Below are 18,950 nucleotides of genomic sequence, written 5' to 3'. Positions count from 1 at the left end.
CATAAATGGAAGTAAGAAGCAGGTCTACAAAACCAATTTGTAGACTGATATTTCCCCCAAAGTCCTATCAGAATATTGCTCCCACTGAAATTATGATCTTCCAACTAAGGTAGTTTGGGAATCAGGATGATTGACACCTGAAAGTTTAGTAGACTTGTGAGCTGGAAAATGTGCATGCATGAATTAACAAATACTAACAAATTTCCCCATGGAAGTGGATCTTATTGCCAATTTCTCAAACTAATTGTCAGCAGTCAGTAACATAAAACCAAACAAACAAAAAACCCCAAGCAACATTTTCAATTTGTACCAAGACTGTCTGATCACACATAAGGGTATTACCGATTTTGCAAACTAGTTTATATTTGCACACCAGGTATTTATTTTCAAGAGTGAGATTATATTAACTGCAAATATGATTCTACTCTGTCTGTTCCTCCCCTAAGGAATTTCAGATCCCTTAGAGATGCTGAATTACTGAACACAATCAAAATGAAAACTCCAATGCACAGTACTGAAGGAAATATCTGCACTGGATGGTTTTGCATTTATTTTTATCTTGTGTACCTCCCTTCTCTTGAACAACTTAAAAATGATTTCATTTACCATTTCAATCCATTTAAAAAACAGAATTTTCAAGATGACTATGTCTGTAGGAAAAACTGCTTACTAAGTATCATTTAAAATTGTTCAAAAGTAACTAGGAAAATAAAAGAATAAGAGTATCTAAATTATTAAAGCAGAAAATGACAAAAAAATCCATTGCGCTTTAATGAAAGAGAGCTAGGAATACTGTCCGCATCATTTACTGTCTGATATAGCATAAGCTTGTAATTAAATAAATGAAATTCAAATGTGATGTTTTTTCTATCACTTCGAAAGCTCACGTTGCAATACACTGCCTTGCTCATATAAATGTATATATACATGCATGTCCACACACATGCATATAACAGACACACAACTCTAATTCTAACAGCATTAAGTCATGATGACCCTAAAGAATAAATACTACTAATTGGTCCACCAGCTACTTTAAACAAATTTTCAGGGCTGTCACTTGGGTGTTACCAGCTGTCAGAACAGTATTTATTTTATTTTCTGTAAGCCTTGGCTCACCTTCCCTCATATACCACAATTCGCAAACACGCTATGTGGTTGGTCCTAAAATATTTAGCCTATGATTTTTTTTCATTTACCTCTGAAAAAGAAATGGAAAAGAAAAAAGAAAAAAGAATCTGATTGCGAGTCAACTTTGCAGTAACACTGCACAACCAGTATATTGGTGTCTAAGATACAACACCTCATGTTGTTTTCTCTAGAAATGAAACGATGAAGTATGTATCTAATTTCAGTATGTTCATGATCATTTACATAGGAAAAATACAGTACAATTAATTTTTACTATTTCATTTCTGTCAGATTAATTCACAATTTATAGAAATAAAAACCAGCATGTGAATAAATGAAAAATAAGATCTACAGAGTCTAAGGCTCTACACTGCGCTGGAATTACGCACCCCAGTACAAAAACTGTCACTACAAGTGACTTTTAGATCATGGGGAGGAGGGGGAGAATAAAATACACTTTTGTACTTACCATTAGTGATCACTTGAAAATCTACATGAATTTTAGTTAGCAAAAAATGAAACAAGCATTGATTCTTTGAGGACAAGTCATAAACAAATCCCACAGTAACACAGCACTGGAAAAGAAGAACGTCAAAAGGCTTACCAGGGCTTCCGATTTAATTGTTGGCCTGACCATAAAGTTTGGGTCAGGATGCAGCATGACTGGTTTAGAGACTATTGGTACCCCTGGATGTCGTTGAGTAGGAGGACTTGGAGCAAGTTGCTATGGGGTTAATTTAAAGAAAATTACAATTCATAATGTAGTTCGTGCAAATCCATCATTTCACCAAGAATGCTTCAATTCAAACAGTTTATGGTAATGCACTGAATGACACTAATACAACAAAAGGCTTACAGAATTATTTTAACTAAGACTTACAAAGTCAACAAACCAAAACATAATTTCTCTTGCATCCAAATCGTAGCTTTTCTCCCTAAACTCCTCACTTCACTAGCAAGATTATGGAAAAATCTCATCCCTGCTTTTGGCATTTATCCCATAAAGACAATGAACTGAATAAGAAACTACAGGGGGAAGAAAAATGCTACAGTTGAGTGTAAGAACATAGTGAACCTGAAAATGAGATTTTAACTAATCTATTGCTAAATAGACCTTGTAAGATGAAATTCACCAGGACTGCAGCGATCAGCTTTCCACAGAGAATTTCAAGATAGCTTATCTTGACTTCAGAGCAAGGGTTAGTTACGCTAATTACCTACCCTTGACTCTACAAAGCGTGGATACCCAGAGACATCTGAGACATAATCATGCAGCATGTACTAACCCCATTGTACACTTAGTCAAAATTCCCACTGACGTCAATCATAGTTTTATTCTAGAAAAGAGTTCAAAACTGAGCCCCATGGGTTTAGTTTCTGACTTAATCCCAGCAACTGTCTGCACACTTTTTTCAATGTTTCTCATAGGAAATGTGATATATTCCAGATATCACTCATATAGTACAAGCTGTATCCTCTGAAATTATTTAAATGGCTTCCAGCAAATTGGTTAAGCCACTTTTTTTTTTTTCCTTGGTAGGGGAATTTTGGGCATGGGCTTTTTTCGTTTGTCTCCCCAGCCCCCATTTAAAAAAAAAAAAGTTTTGGAACCAGATCTTTTAAGTCCCTGTGGATATCCCTCAGCTAACATTGTTCCACACCACAAAATACATAGTATTGTTAAGTTTTCTGATCTTAAAAGAATCAGCAGGTTCACAAATATTGACCCGTTTAAGTTGCACTGGAACTGGATGATTCCTCCTAGAGTTGCACAATTTACAGACAGTCTTTCCTACAGTGCCTCAGAATGGGGAAACCTGACATCCAGCCATACTTAATCAAAATCAGGGCAAAGAGTTATCAAACAGATGTTTCTTCTGAAAAGAAAGCTTACTTCTTAGAACCCGTTACATTTAAAATATAGTTTGGTCCTAGCTCCTTTTGTCTGTCTTGACAGAAGAACAAAGTCTGTGCTCCGTGACATGCAGACAACACACAAACATGGACCATGTGTTGCTGAAGTGTTGAAATATGAAGTTCTCAGACCACTAAGAGTCACTTCCACTACCTGGTATTAGGTATCTTGTAACACATCAATGGATCCACACACATGAATGCAAGTGCTGAATTTTAAATAAATCAACCACGCAGAGTCAAACCCTTGACATTAGCATTACATGGGAAGTTCATAAAACTACAGCCATTATTAATGGTACACGACATACCAGCGGATTGCTTGACACAGAAGATACTTTGCCGACGTGGGAGGTGCTTCTTACAACCTAAACAGTAGCAGACTTAGTACTGGGTTCATATAAAGCATACAGCTAGCAATAATTTGGAGAAACAGATCCATTTATACCAGGTATTTTAATAGTTAGTTGTCAAGAATGTAACTGACAGGATTTAATTCCTTGTCAAGTATTTGTTCGAGCTGAATTTAAATGATCTAGGAAAAAAATCCCACTTAGCAACATAGAGATGATTTACCAGTTTGAGTAATATTAGAAAAGTAAACTTGTGGGACAAGAATTCTCTTTTTTTTGGTTTTAGCAGGCATAATCACTGAAGTCAAATAAGTGCACTGCTGCTTCTTATCTGTGGTGTTAAAAACCAACTTGTTAAAAAGCAGCAAGGATAAGTTGTCCAGCTTCTGCTTTTTCTTCCATTTCTGAAGCCACAGCAGGAATACTGAGTTATCTACGTATAAACAAAGCAGCTTTGGCTCATTATTAATACTTTGCTACAAGTTTAATCTTTCCTCACGTACACTAATTATATTCAGTGAAAACCGACTTATTTTTGAAGGCTACATCGTTGTTGTTGTTACCAGATGTATTTTTCCTGAATTATTAACCTCTTTAACATATCTAGCAATGAAAAACTGCCAGAAACACATATACAAATATAAGTGTTTGGGGTCAGATCCAATATGGCAGTTCCTGTATTTCTTCTTCTATCTGAATATTTCTATTAACATTAGGAGAACGTATTTCTCCTCTGAATGCTAGTATTTTGTACACTTGTGTCATTTTACATCATTTTTATTTTGCAAGTAACTTGGAAAACCTGTTACGTATAAGAACATCTGACATCTCCATTTCAGTGGATCTAGCATATTCTTGACACTTCAAACATACAAACCACATAGATCGAGCACTATCACAGGTCTACTTAAGTTTATAAGAAGAGAGTCATAGTTCACATTAGGGCAATTATTCATGTTAGATATAATCTGCCAGTCCCCCCCAAGAAGTGATTAACTTGCATATCCTTTCCCACTCCAACCAGAATCATGCAAAGGCAAAGCCTAGTATTTCCAAGTAAACATGCAAAAAAAATGAACACCAACAATGCAGTCAGTCAATCCATGCAGAAAAATGAATAGGAAAGAAATGACCATACGGAATCCTCTTCTGCTGTTTGAAACACACAACCTTCTGCCACAAAAACGAGTACACTAATCCCATACAGGGCTCAGCAAAGATAATTATGGTGAAACAGCTGCCACTTCTCAGGTGAGCTGTGGCACAAGACTTCTTACATTTGATCATCTTTTGGACTGAGATTGAAATAAGGATAAAGTCAGAATGTTTTCTCAAAGAAATCTTGAACTCGGGTGGGCTAAAAAAGTCAAACCTGATTACCAGCTCTTGCTCATTTATAAGTATTTTACTGGTAATTTATACAGTGTTGATGTTTTAAAAGTTTGACTTTCTGATTTTAAGCTAATTTTCTTTGTCCACCTAACAAAGCAATTTGATGACATATTTCAAACACTTTCACAAGTCATTTTCACTGCACAAATATTTTTCTTAAATTTAACTATGACTTAAATCTGCTGTTGCCATTGCTTATTTTTAATGTATGTTTAAACACTCAAGTCCAAATTGTCTTTTTAACTGATACATTCTGCCCTAGATACCTGCATGTGGTAGGATTATGTGTGTAGGGAGGAGAAAGCAAAACCTCTTGACTTAAATGTAAAATAAAATAAAATAAAAAGTACTTCTAGACTGCATTCAGTACTACAAAACTACCTCATTCCTTTTTTTAACATTGCATATGACAGATGGGTAGATCCAGTGGATAAAGTGGGTGATGGAGCAGGGCAGGGAGGCCAGGCAGGGGAATGGTAAAGGTGCATGCATCCAAACAGATCATGAGGTCACCTGGGAAGCTGGTGTTACTGCCAGGGCTGGACCTCTTGAAAGTGGAACATTTGATGTAGGAAGTGCATGAGCTGATGATGCTGGAGTAACAGTGGGGGGGGGTGGGGGTAGTGGAGGCGGTGCCACACGTTGTTTAGGCTTGTCAACTTCATCTAAGTTTATATCATCAAGATCTGTGGTATGAAGCTGCAGGCCACCAGCAAAACGCCGCATTGATGTGGCAGAAGGAGAAGCAGAAGGACGTCCACTTGCCAGCTATGTGCAACAGAACAGAAATCTGCCTTAACAGTTCATCTGCCTGCAACAGCTCTGAAGAAATAAATGGCAAATCCTAAAACATTGCTCAGCCTAACTGCTCCTGCACAGGAAGCTCTGGGCTTGTCCCGCACAGAATATACATACACTTTTTCTCTAAAAGCCTTTTTAAAAGCACTCCCTGGGATTCCCAAGAAGTGTTGTGACAGCAGCCTTGGCTGTTGGGGCAGGGGGAATGACACAAAAAAAAAAAACAAACGAAAACACACACACACACACCCCCCCCCCATCCAAAACCAAAAAGCAAACACATAAAAACCCCACCTAACTGCATGGAGACTTCAGAAGGTAAAACCATAGGACAGGACAGATCACAGAACTCTTGCCTCTAAGTCTTGTGAAGAGAAAGCAAGAATCGCTCCTTGCAAAGGTGATTATATAAAGAGAAAGTAATTGAAGATAGGCCCTGAAATTCCATGCTATTAAAAAAGGGAAAGGGGCTAAAGTCTGGTGTAAACATAACCAGACATTAATACAAGAGCTGGAAGTAAGCTTACACAGCTAGCAAAAATTTTCAAGTGCTATGAAATTCAGATCCTCAGGAGGTTCTGGACTTCCTAATTTCTGCTTATCAACACCAGATGCATTGTGGGGCTAACAAATTCCAGAGTTCGAACTAAGCAGCTCACCCAAAAAGTAAGTTTCTATATGTGAAGGATTCTACATTTGCTGCTAGAATTGCTAATGTTTCTTTTACCAGTGCTCGAACTGATGTACTTAAGACAATCCAGTTGATACTCTTGTGTTTAGCCATTTTGTAGGCTCAGCTGAGGCATGAGCTGTCTTACAGACACATGCATCAGTCTAATATAACAACACTTCCTTTGAGCGGGTATCTCTGTAGACATTCTTTGGGATCTCCTTATCTGCCATACTCCCCCCCCCTTGGTACTAAAAAATAGGTATTTCTTTGACAGAGGTCAAGAGATCTTGACTGCTCTTGTACCCAAGTAACAGTTCAAGCCTGTAGTACCTGAATGTTGTTCAGCTGTACCTATCCCCCAGCAGCGTTCTGGTTTTGCATTTTGTACAAGTTTAACTGCTTGGGTAGTTTTGTAAAAGAATTGTAGTAGTATATTTATGTATAATGTAATAGAAGAATTGATGGAGCAAATACAGCACAGAATGCTTGTCTTAAATAAGGGTAGAGTTCTGGAAACAGAACAGTGATTTTAATCTGTAACATACCCTCTCACTTTACAAAGTAAGTGGGACAAAGATCCTGCAGAACACAGGCAGCCAACTTAATGTAGCAAGAGAAAACTCAGCATAATCATTTCACTGTCCTAGAGACCTGCACCGAAGAGCCACACGGGTCTGAACCTGAGGCCAGGAAGAAAAGGCCAGCTGCCTTTTTCAGAGCTGCTCCACACTGACCCGGAGGAAATGCATGCGAGAGCATTCCCCAAGGGTCCCCTTTGTGGCTGCAATTTCTCGGGGATCCCATGGGAGTTCAGCAGATTGCAGTGTTCCTCTTGAAAGCAGCTGTGCTTGGAAGAGAGCCAAAGCAGCAGGACGGTGGGAAAGCCTCACTCCACATCTAGAACCATCAGGCTCTAAGGCACAATCGCTATCTTCAACTCCCTTCATTTAAGGGGACAATTAATAATACAAAACCAAACCCTATTCTTTGGGAGTTTCTTACGTTTTCTTAACCTGTACCTTTATTCCATGCAATACAAGGAAGCATCCAAGAGCTCATTGTCAATTATGTTTTTATTTTCATGGGGTACTAAAAAATATGGCTGGGTATTCTAGTCTCAGGCTTTTTTCTTGGTAGTATGTCCCACCTAGCCCAAACAGCTCATGAGCCAATAAAATTTTGCAGCGCCAATATACTTTAAAAGGACAAAATAAAGCCAGTTCGTTAAAATAGTAAAAAAAAAAACCTCTGTAAAATACTGGAACAGAAAGTGCTATAGAATGTAATTCAACAATTACTGACTTTTTTTCCCCCCTCCAAGAATGAAGGCTTTAAGGGAAAGATCAAGACAGATTTTTCTCTGCAAGCACCTGTTACTTTTAGGAGACTAGTGAGTTATTTAGAGATCATGCAGTATATGGAGAAGCCAGAATTTTACCTCAGGAGACTCATTCTCCACAGAGGAAATCTGTTCTAAACGTGTCTGACAAAGTCTTTCCACCCAGTGCTGCACCTTTTCTGATTCTTCCAGATCTTCTCGTTCCGTCTCAGATACCTTAACCATAACATCAGTGCATGAAAAAAAGTTCTAGGTATAGTTACAATATAAATATGTTTCAAAAGTATGAAATGCCATTTAAACTAGCTTTAAAACTAATTAAGCTTGAGAATGATTTCCTATGTTGCTGTCTTTCAATAAATTCATCACTACACATCGACACTCATTAACTGCAAAAGTATCTTCATTTGGGCAAAACCTGACTGTAGAAACAAGCTAACATGGGAACAGAGTTTTCCAGTGAAACAGCAATTTTTTAAACTTCATTGTCTTTGACATAATTAAACAAGTGTCTTGCTAAGAAAATTCCACTAAAGATTCAGCTCACTTTTTCAATATAATTTTGCACTTGATAGGAGAAGACAACATACCTCTTGCACGAGACGATTTATCTTCAGTTGTTTTTCTTTCTCCAACATGCCTTCTTTCTCTTTGGCAAGTTTTTGCTCAAACTCCATTTCCTTTTTATTCTTCTTCTGTTCACACAGACTGTCACTTTTTGACTTCTTTTGCTCTTTCCCTTTCTGGGAAGTTTTGATGATTTTGTTTTTCTTTTTTAGTTAAACAGATTTTTACATCAGCTACAAACATTGCAAACCTCAAGCTCAGTACATGAGTGCCTGCCTTGAAAATTTAATTACAGTCTATGCAAGTACGGGGTGGTCTTCTAAAAGACTATCTAAAGTCCATTTCCCCAGCAACTTGTAGGAAATGAAGCCTTATTTGGAGGGCCTCTGCACAGTCACATAAGTTGGACAAGATTAGACAGTTCAACATTTTTGCTCCTCTGCAAAGTTACATTATTAGGGCACACGGGCCCACTTTGAATATTTAGACAAGTTTTGGGTAGGTCTTGATTTGCCATTTCTCTTTCTAGCATTTTTATATAAATAGAAGACCAACTGCTTTCAGGTGACAGATGCTCATGTATAGGTAGATGTGAATATTCTATGCATAAAACATCTTCATGCCTATGTCCTAGAACCAGCATCACATGCCTTAATATAACCGAAATAAGCAATTGTAATGAAAAAGCTTAGATCAGTACAGAAACGGAGTTGCTCCCAGGAAAGAACACTGCATCACGAAGACCAAATAGCTCCTACCAACACTGGATAAAATCTAGTCACATGAGTGAACTAATACAGCACAAAGCAATTCTAAAATTTTATACCCTGCTCATTTCTACTTTAGTGATGTCACATTTCTGCTACCCTCTCCTGCTTGTACTGGTAGGGCCTAGTTCATATTGGAAAGCTCATCTCCTCCTTTTACTTATGGAAAAAGTAAAAAGAAGGAGCAGCTGGCCACTTATTGTCAAGTACTACCAGTGCCCAGGGAGACTATGCTTCACGTTGGATTTTGGTCTGCTCATTTTTATCAGCTATTGCCATTTCATGGTGGTTTTGGGAATTCAAAGCATGAACATGCTTCACCTAAATAGTATTAAACATCTTCCTTCAAGCTTTTACATTTAATATTGATAATAAAGCCTTGGAAAACAGATATTTCCCCTGGCAGCTACGAAAGCCAGTTCTCCCAGTCAAGCAGTTAATTGATCAAAGTACTGCTGAGTTCAGTGGGATGTTGTCTATTGCTTCATGGTTAAGTGGTGGTGGGAATTATTTTTTTTTTTAATGAATAGTTTTTGGAGACAAATAAAAAAAGCTTAAATCTAGCTTTTCATGCTAATAATTTAACATTAATATAATTCTGTTGGTATGCTTTATTCAGGACTAATTATTTTTTACCTTAAAAACTGCTCATGTTATCTTATCCTCTAACAAATTAGAAGACACATTTAATACTGTCTACTAAACGTAACATCTGGCAAGTCAACCTGCAACAACCCCGACCTCCTCAGGCACCCTGAGTTCTCAGATGAGACATATGAACTCTTCTTGATGCTTCTACCCCAGTTAAGTACTAGCAGCCATCACACAAAACCCCCACCACCACAACACACAAAACAAAGCCACAAAACCCCTATAATACGGCTAACATACACTGAAAGAAAGAGAATAAAACAACAGCAGGAATAAAGTATTATTTGAAATGCTTATCATTTGAAATTGCAACACTTAAGCCGCAGCTCTACAGATATAAAACTACTCTATCAAGCTTAAAGTTTTTCAGGGTTTTTTTGCTCATTCTGTCACATACATGCCTAAAAGCCTTTTGCCTTCAGCACTCCTTACTGGGAGATTTGCAAAGGTGCAACTGGGAACTGCATACTTGGTTCCCATTCAGTTTTTGTCTCTGTACCTTTTAATACATTATTCTGAGGACTTTTGGAAAACACAGACACGTGCTGCCCACCTGTACTGAACAGCTGCAAAGTATCGACATACAATTCCCGCTGCAGCTGACAGAATTGAAAAGTCCAGAGTATTCAAAAGGACAAACTCCTAGGCAGATGCACCTCAAACACCTTAAATTTTTCACACATTAAAAGAAACATTTGACTATAAAGAATGTCTAATCATAACAGAGAACAAGAAAAAAAATTAAAATGCACAGCAAATTTACGTATCAAACCTTGTACCTTGCGGATTGTGGGAAATTTTCCTTCATATCGATAAAACCATCCAAAAGCTACAAAAGGTAAAGGAAAAGTAGTTTTTTTTCAGAAAAGTCAAGGACTTGTTCGGATTCAGATCCATCCAGGCTGATAAATTGTAGTCAGTTACATGTATCTGAAGGTGCAACACCATAGGTTCGGTATTACTTGACAAATTCTTAGACAACTTCTTGATCAATTGTGCTAATACATTTAGTCATGTTACCCATATATTATTGATATACATTTTATGTTAAATAAAGCAAATGCAACAAGTAATCTTCATACAAAACCATACAGCCATACGTACTGCTAAGATTTCTATGGTCAGAGTCCTACCTTATACTAATTTTAACAATCATTCTTAAAATGAAACAGGTATTCAAACTCATTCAAGCTTGTGGCAGAACACAGTGGTGTTTGCGGCGACAAGAAAAGCTCTGTTTCCTAGGATAAAATATTTCAAGCCAAGTGCATAAATATTAAAAACCACATTGCTAAGTGAAAACATACAAAAGAATCTGTTACCATAATTTTACGTAAGAAACACTGATAACACACACTACTCTCTATAATCCATCTTTCTGTAGGATTGATATATTTTATTTGTATCAAGGTATCTTTAGAAAGCAATGACAGCAACAGTGTCACGACCTTTCATCATTTACCCAAGGACCACGTATGTTGCCCTAGCAAACCCAAATGATCAGTTCAGTGTCAAGACTGACTGTCAGGAGGAAGTGAAACACAGGAAGAATTTGAATCAGGATAGGAAGTTAAGGCTGAGCCGCAAACCTGTTTGTCCTGCTTCATGATCACTTCATCCATGTCATCTGTTTCAAGTTGGTCATGTGCAACTCCCTTTAAATCTACTAGAGAAACAAAGGAGGAAAGGAGTGAGGAGATAGAAGTGACAGAGGTTCTCATGAAAGAGAGATCAGCAATGTGCGACTAGAAGTTTCCATGAAATTAAAAGAAGTTAGCAATGGGCTATCCTTCCGCATAATTGAAAAAAAGTGAGGACCTGCTTAAAATCAAATCCATTTCCAACTCCTCCAACCCTAAAGAGCAGTTAGGATCTGCACGTGGCCAATTAGTCTGTTCTGCTGTGAAGGGAAGCCTGCAGAGGTGGTGACTTCCTGTATCATCAACAGTTTTGGGGTATCTTGGCTTCAAAAATAAGTATCAGCCTTCTACTGCACTGTCACTGGGATAAATGCTACACAGAGGAAACGCTATCCTGAAGAATCATGAAACTAAAGGGATAGAAGATGGCTGCAGGAAAAAATATTTCCCATCTCAGTTTCTCATCCATGAAAAGTTAAATGACTTCCCCAAAGTCACAAAAAAAATAATGCAATCAGGTTAGGAACTGACACAGGTCTCCCTTAGGATAGGCAACAAGCACTTTCTACTTTTTCCTTCATCTAATACCATTCTAATACACTTTTCACATACTACCTGGAGCTTCCAATTTAGCTTCTTAGCTGCCAATTAAGCTCCCAGCATCTTAAATTCCTTTGGACAACTAAGTCTGACTTACACTTCAGGAAAACTCTTCACGGAAAAGTTGCAGTGTACAAACAGTACCTCCTCAGTCTCTCGACTAATTCTGAAGCAGACTGCCCAATGATATCAAATCAATTTTCAGTCTGTGCAGACTACAGTCTGTATATGAAAGATGTGCTGCAATGGATGACATGAGGAAAAAGACAGGAAAAAGGAGGACAAAGGAGGAAAAAGAAATAGATTCAGTAAGGAAAATCATAGTAGGAGGGGAACAGGAAAATCACAGTAGGAGGGGAATATAAAAAACAAAAAGTAAGGAAAAGGTGTTCAAAAATCTACAGGTAATCCACATTTGAGAAAGCAGGATTTTTTCCACTCTGACAGATTGTCTATTTGAGATTTTAACAGATCTGCTACTACACAAAACAACTCATGGACAGATGACTGAATTTTGCAAATTCTTAGAAAAGTGCCTAGCTTTCTCACAATTAGGTCACTAGGAGTTGAATCCAAAGTTCCAGTTGCAGGCTTTTAATTAGTACATGCTTACATGCTTTGCTACCCAAGCTGTCAGCATGCAAGATTATTTTTGCACCAGTTGTAAACATCATCATACCATCACCATTTCAAGATAATTGTCAAAAGAACATGAACTGGAGAAAGTTATATGCAGAAAAATGATGTGGAAAACTTTAGCCTGAGAAGGAATAAATTAGATGTGGAAGACATGCTGGCAAGAAACAGATTTGCCAGAAGATCTAGGAGAAACACATAAAAAGAGTCACTGAATCTTAAGAATCTTTGATTTTTCTCTTTTTTGTTTCATTTCTCACTGTTTTGCAACAATAAATTCTGTTGCATTTTTTATGACATTCAGTATATTAAGTTGTTCACTCTTCCTCATGGAATAGAAGCAAGGGAGCCTCAACACACTCCCAAAGACTGTCAAAGTAAGGAAGGACTGAAGTCGTGCTGAAGAGATGAGGGAAAAGATATTTAGATTTTTCTGCAAACTAAACATTGAATTTATTTCCTCCAAGCCAAAGCAGGGATTTCATATCTATCTTTTTTAGTTAGAGGGAAGAAGAAAAAAATACTCAAAACAATAATCCTCACCCTCCATAATACAATGCTTTAGAATAAGGGAGAAGAAAAAAAAGTAACAACAGGAACAGTACAAAGTGCATTCATTCACTCCAAATGAGACTGCAAATCTAGTACTAGTTTTCTACCTTTAGACAATTCACCTCCCCAGATGTCTTCTTAAATACAAAAATAATGTAAAATTATTTGCTGATATGATTATTTCAGAAAGCTCAAAGCTAATTCCAAATAAAAGCAAAACCACAAAAACTTTTGCCCCTTCTTCATACCTTTATTTAGAGAAGTAACAAAAGCCAGTTAACAAAATGCATGGGCATTTGTTTAATGTATTTATTACTATAAATAATATTTTCTTCATTGAGATGAAAGCACGCATATGTATAACACCTTATATTTGAATATCAGCTTATCCACATAGACATATCACATAAAAAATGCAGCACTACTTCCATTTGGGCATATAGTGGAAATCAGCTCAAGTCTACTGATGCAAGAACTGCTCTGTGAAAAGGCTGACAGGCAAAACACTGAACAGAAACAACATCGAAAGCCATGCATCAAAACCCCAAGCTAAAGAGGCTGATAATTCAGACAATTTCTTAGTGAGCTTTATTTTTTTTTTTTCTTTTTCCTGTGGCTGCTGCTTCTTAAAAAAACCCATGACTGGTTGAGTGGACATAGAGTTTGTAAGCTAGTTAAATAAGAGCTATTTAATCTACCATACGCATTCAGCATGAAAATAACCAAGTGATAACTCGCTTACCTTGGGCACAAATTGGTTATATATTCCATACAGCTCAGTGATGTGTCTGTAACATACTTTCCCTAGGAAGCAGATCAAAATTGCTTACTTACTTTTGTTTTTGGATCGAGGGGCAGAGTGCACTTCTGCAGTTACAGTTTTTAGAGATTTGGGAGGTTCTTTAGGACCCCAGTCTTCTTCCCATTCCTTTTTAAATTTCTCTTCCTCTGCTGTTATCCTGTAGGGAAAAACACGCAGCTAGGAACTCTTGAATATAAAACCAGCAGTATCAATATAAATTCATTACAATTATTTAGTGTTCAGCATGTCTGCATTTTTCTCTTTATATCAAAGCATAAGAAACTGCCTCTTTCCCCAAACTGAATTCCTTCCATCAACCTAAGTTTCATTTACTAAGCTACTAAGATAATTTTTAAAATACAATGTAACTGAGCAAAATATTTAATATTGAGATTTCTAAGGCCAGTCATATAAACACCTGCACAGATACTAAGCCTGGAGTGATACACTACAATACTGGCCGTCATCTTAGCTGAAGCCAAAAACCATCTCTTACAGAGTCATTTTTAGAACTGGAGAGTATCTATATAGAAAAAAAGTTTTCACTAAAATACAAAGTGGCAGAACATCTACCAAATGCCTAAATCAGATGTCACAATGGCAAAATATACCTAAAAAGTGCGCGTCTTATTTCTACATCTTATCTCCATTTTGATGATTGCTTCCTAAACACATAGTTATGGGTTACACTAACAAGTGACTCTTCCCAAAAGCAGCTAAATAGTGTTGAGACACAAACCACATAAATTCAGTATTCTAGGAAAAAAAGAAAATAATTTACAAAATTGTCACGCTTCGTAAAACAAGCAAATGACCTAGAAGGCACCATGATCAAAAAAAGGACATTATGAAGGAAAATTCAGCTAATCCCAAGGTCACAAGAGATCTGCCATATAACTTCATAGCTTGTAGCTCATATATGGTGCCTTTAAGTGATCCAAGGTCTATTCTTGGCTGTAGGCTGCCTTGAACTGGTGAACTGATACATGGTGCAGAGGTTTACCAGGTCTTAGATATATACGATGTTATTTATACTTGCATTATCTTTTGCATCTTTAAATTAGCTAAGGTAAACTAAAAAAAAAAATTTCATTAAAATTTCATTTTAATGTAAAAAAAGGAAAAAAAAATAAGGGTGGGGTGTGTTACAATGTAGCCTGAAGTACACAGAGTTAAGAATCTGCCATTTAGGCACATTAGAATTTTCTTCCTAAAGTGTATGCAGGATACTAATAAAGGGCATGGTGAATTATACAAGGAATTCCTGCAGAAAGGATTTTAAAAACGGAGGAAAGGGTCGTCCTCACAAATTGTTCATACAAGGAAGCATTATATTTAGTGGAACTGCCTGCCTCCAATTGCTCATTTAATCTAAGCTTTAAATATACATTCATAGACTACCATCCTCCCTTCTCTACACCAAGGAGATAGACACTAACTTAACAGTTTGGATTGTAATATGGAAAAGTTTAACAAGTGCCTGAGCTGCACTTGGAAATTATGCAAGGAAGTACAAAGACAGAGTAGACCTCACAATGAGCAGCCCTCAAGGCAGCCTAATCATGAAAGTACAGATACACTTAGTTCAGGAGGATACTGCAGATATCAAACATCTATTATAACAGACAGGCAATCTGTATTTGGAGAACAGAATCATTCTTCACCTGCGATAGTCTGCTTTGATAGCAGCTTTCCATGGCTATTGCAGGAATTTCTACAGTATACCACAATAAAGAACATGGAATAATAATAATCCTTAAAGAATAAGGAATTAGAAAAGGAAAATGGGTGAGCACTCATCTACACACTGAGATAGAGTCCACCGCAGGACTGTCAGGAGATATTTTATTTCTTTTGTGACAGCTGTGAAATATATTCCTTTTTGCACCTTGCAGGTTAAGAAATTCCTGTGCTTTTTCCATCAGAGAATTTTAGCTAATACAGGTACATTGAAATATGAAATGAATTAAAAACTGTTTAAGATGTCAAAGCTGCAAAGCTGAATACTTCAGGGTCAATCTTAGCTCTAAAAGGCTGCATCAAACTGATGTGCAATTTCACATTATCTTTAGTGCAATTTTGCAACATCATTTAGAAGGGAACTTCATTACTGTGACAACATGTTAATTTTCAAGTTCCAAATGTAAAAAAATTCTTAAATTACATTTATAGTACTGACTTTATTACATGACCTTTGAATATGTCTAGTTTCTAGAATCACACATTTTTAAAACCAGAATAAACTGTGATAATAAAAATCAGATTTTCTGAATAAAATCAGTTATAGAACCTCCTACTTTCAGTGCCACAGTTTTTATTTAACTAATTATCTCCTTAGAAAAGGAAAAGTCTACTTAAAATTTATGATGACTGACATTTCTATTCAAGACAACTAGCATCACATAGTCCTTATTTTAGGCTAAATCTACATAGCTTTTGTTTTGCAAAGTGTCTGATAGACTGAAAAGGCTGCTAAATTCCATAGTTTGTACACTCTTACAGATCATGAACAAACTACCCTGTCTTCTGGTTTTTTTTGTTTTGTTTTAAATATAAGCTAAGTGGGTATGTCATCAAGCCCCTGAATATAAGCGTGTTTTCCAGCTCTTTAGCCATTCTTCCATTTCCTCCCTGTTCCATTTCCTTGCACTATGCATTTCTTTTTTCCTGTTAGCATATCCTGTTAGCATAGTGGTTAGTGACAACAGTTCTGTTCTGAGACACGAACTTCCTTAATCTTGAGTTTGTCTATACATCATTTTTAAAATAAGCACTCAATTTCAATTTCACATTGAATTTATTATCACCATAACCCTCATGTTTTCCAGCTGCTGATTTTCAGCGCAGTTTCCTATTCTATAACTGCGGTGTACTTACATACATCAAACTTACATTTAGCTAAATGGAAATATTATATGATTTTATTAGAAAAGAACATGCATAATGTTTTCAGCCAGATCTAGTATACAGGGACCCTTTTTTCAGGCAGCATATTGCTGATGTAAGGTTTTTACTTACTGCTCTATTTCTCTTCGATATCTCTCTTCTTCCTCTGCAGCCTTCTGGGAAATCTCCAGTTTTCTTCTACAATAAGAAGAATCAGGACACCATGATAAAAATAGTATTTTCCGAGTAAGAACTTCCACAAAGTGTGTCACCATATCGTTAGTAAAAGACATAGAGAGTAAATACATCTGCATTGGGGGAAAATGCTCCTTTTAAGAAGTCATCTTTACAATACCAAGGGTTCAACACACTTGTGCAGGAACCCTGAGGACGTTCATGACCATGTGGATAATAAGAGCATATCACCATTTAACTCTAAGTCGCTATCTCCTTCTGAGGCAGTTCCATAGCGTAGTATTGTAATAGTATAAAATTTCTAACTGTGCTGCTAAAAATAAAGGATTAGGGAATGGCATCAGGAGAATAACTAGTATCATACTGAATCATAGGGTTATAACAGTTGGGGAACTAAGTGACCCTTCTACTCAAGACATATTTGAATGCTATCAGCTTCAAAAACTCAGAACATCAAGAGCACCTCAGGATAAGAATTCATGATCAGAGACTGCAATAGCAAAATTAAGTTAATCTAACTTGGGAATCTTCTCATGGTTGCTTCTGTCTTCCACGCCCTTTCCCAATCCAAGCTAAATTTTTCTGACTGTCCTATACAGGGTCCTTACAATCTCTCTTTCTCTTGCTGCTCTTTGATGATTTTGTTAGTCTCCAGCGCCAGTCGCTTCTGATGCATTAACTCCTGGCGTTCTTGCTCACGGAGACGTGCTTCTCTCTGCCTTTCTTCTTCAGTCATGAACAGCTCCTTTCCCTGCAATCACAATCACCACCCAAATCAGTTGTGGGAAGTCTCATGAATGTAGTTCTTCTAGGAAATAATTCAGAACAGCTTACATACTAGCACACCTGCCATCTCCTCGCATCACTTTTTCTGAGCAATGCTTTCTGAAAGATCTGACCACTTAATTCCAAAGAGCTACTCCAGTTTCAGTCTCAAAGTTATTACGTACCAAACACCTCAGAAGAGGCATGCAACTACTGAAGTCAGCAACAACAGTGTAGGGGTCATGCCAAAGACATGCTCAGTGTGTCACCCAGAAAAACCTCCACATTACTGTCTCTTGAAATCTGAGCAACACAATGCTAGAGAACAGCACACTGAATGAATCCCAGTGTGGAAGACAACTACACAGTTACTGCATTTTAATGCCCTTGTGCCTGGCTGCTGTGGAAATGTACCACCATTCAGGGAACATACATTGCCAAAAGGTTACATAGTTAATAAGTTTCAGTTGGTTTTGTTCCTGTTTCATTTCCTTTACAGTTAAGACACGAGCACTATTTTCTACTCAAGAAAGATATTCCCATGGTGCTATCTGTCAAACACTTTGATAACATTTATCTAAGTTTCATTACTGAAATTAAAATCTCATATTAATTAGAAGACAGGATTTTTCATGTCTCTAAGGCTCAAGTAGACAGCTAGAACAAAACCTGGCAGTGAAGAATACCTTTGCACCATGATCTCTGCTGACCAAAAAAACAGGAGTAGAGAAGCTGTTTCCTTTTGCAATGTCTTTTTCAGTACAAAGATGTGTACTGAGGAAAGGAGACACATGCGAGGTCAAGGGTGGAGCAGAACTGTTCCAAGCAACAATTCACCATTTCAAGGATGCAGCCCCAGTGGTACATGCTGGAGTAGATCCCATCTTTTCTAACCGTTGGTAACATATCTGGGTGTTGAAACTAAGTCCTTAGGATGTTGAGCTCCTGGAGCTTAATCAAGTAGTCTGGAGCATTTATTTATACAATGTCTACAACGCCTTTGGACAAGTGTATCTTTTGTTAGATTAGTTTAATTAAACCATGAATCCCTTAATATAGCTACACAGTATACATGAGCCCTGAGGAAGTAGCTTAAATGATTTATTAAATCTTGTTTTCCCTATTTAATTCAGTTGCAAGGAAATCAGAAAATACCATCTTTGATTAGTCTATGGAACTTGAGTATCCTGTTGTACATAACCATATATTTTACAATAAGGACTAAAGCAGTCAAAACATTAAAACATTTATTGGAAGTCAACTGATGCCAGTGGGAAGATTCAATTAAT

At 37.1% G+C, this 18,950-nt stretch overlaps 1 protein-coding gene across 5 annotated transcripts in view; it reads right to left on the bottom strand.

Moving 5' to 3' along the window:
* Positions 1 to 18,950, bottom strand: part of USH1C (USH1 protein network component harmonin) — a 51,454-nt gene that overhangs the window by 12,349 nt on the left and 20,155 nt on the right. For 4 of the 5 annotated variants that reach the window (XM_037402945.1, XM_037402947.1, XM_037402949.1 and 1 more), the window contains exons 12-15: positions 17,505 to 17,647; positions 16,834 to 16,899; positions 13,848 to 13,972; positions 11,175 to 11,251 (exon numbers count right to left, since the gene is read on the bottom strand). In XM_037402945.1, the coding sequence (XP_037258842.1) occupies positions 11,175 to 11,251; positions 13,848 to 13,972; positions 16,834 to 16,899; positions 17,505 to 17,647 (411 nt within the window). The remainder of the gene's footprint in view (positions 1 to 11,174; positions 11,252 to 13,847; positions 13,973 to 16,833; positions 16,900 to 17,504; positions 17,648 to 18,950) is intronic. The other variant, XM_037402946.1, reaches the window with a different exon arrangement.

The sequence above is a fragment of the Falco rusticolus genome, chromosome 10 (assembly GCF_015220075.1).
Source record: "Falco rusticolus isolate bFalRus1 chromosome 10, bFalRus1.pri, whole genome shotgun sequence".
Lineage (NCBI taxonomy): Eukaryota > Metazoa > Chordata > Aves > Falconiformes > Falconidae > Falco > Falco rusticolus.
This window is presented reverse-complemented; position numbering and strand designations above follow the sequence as displayed.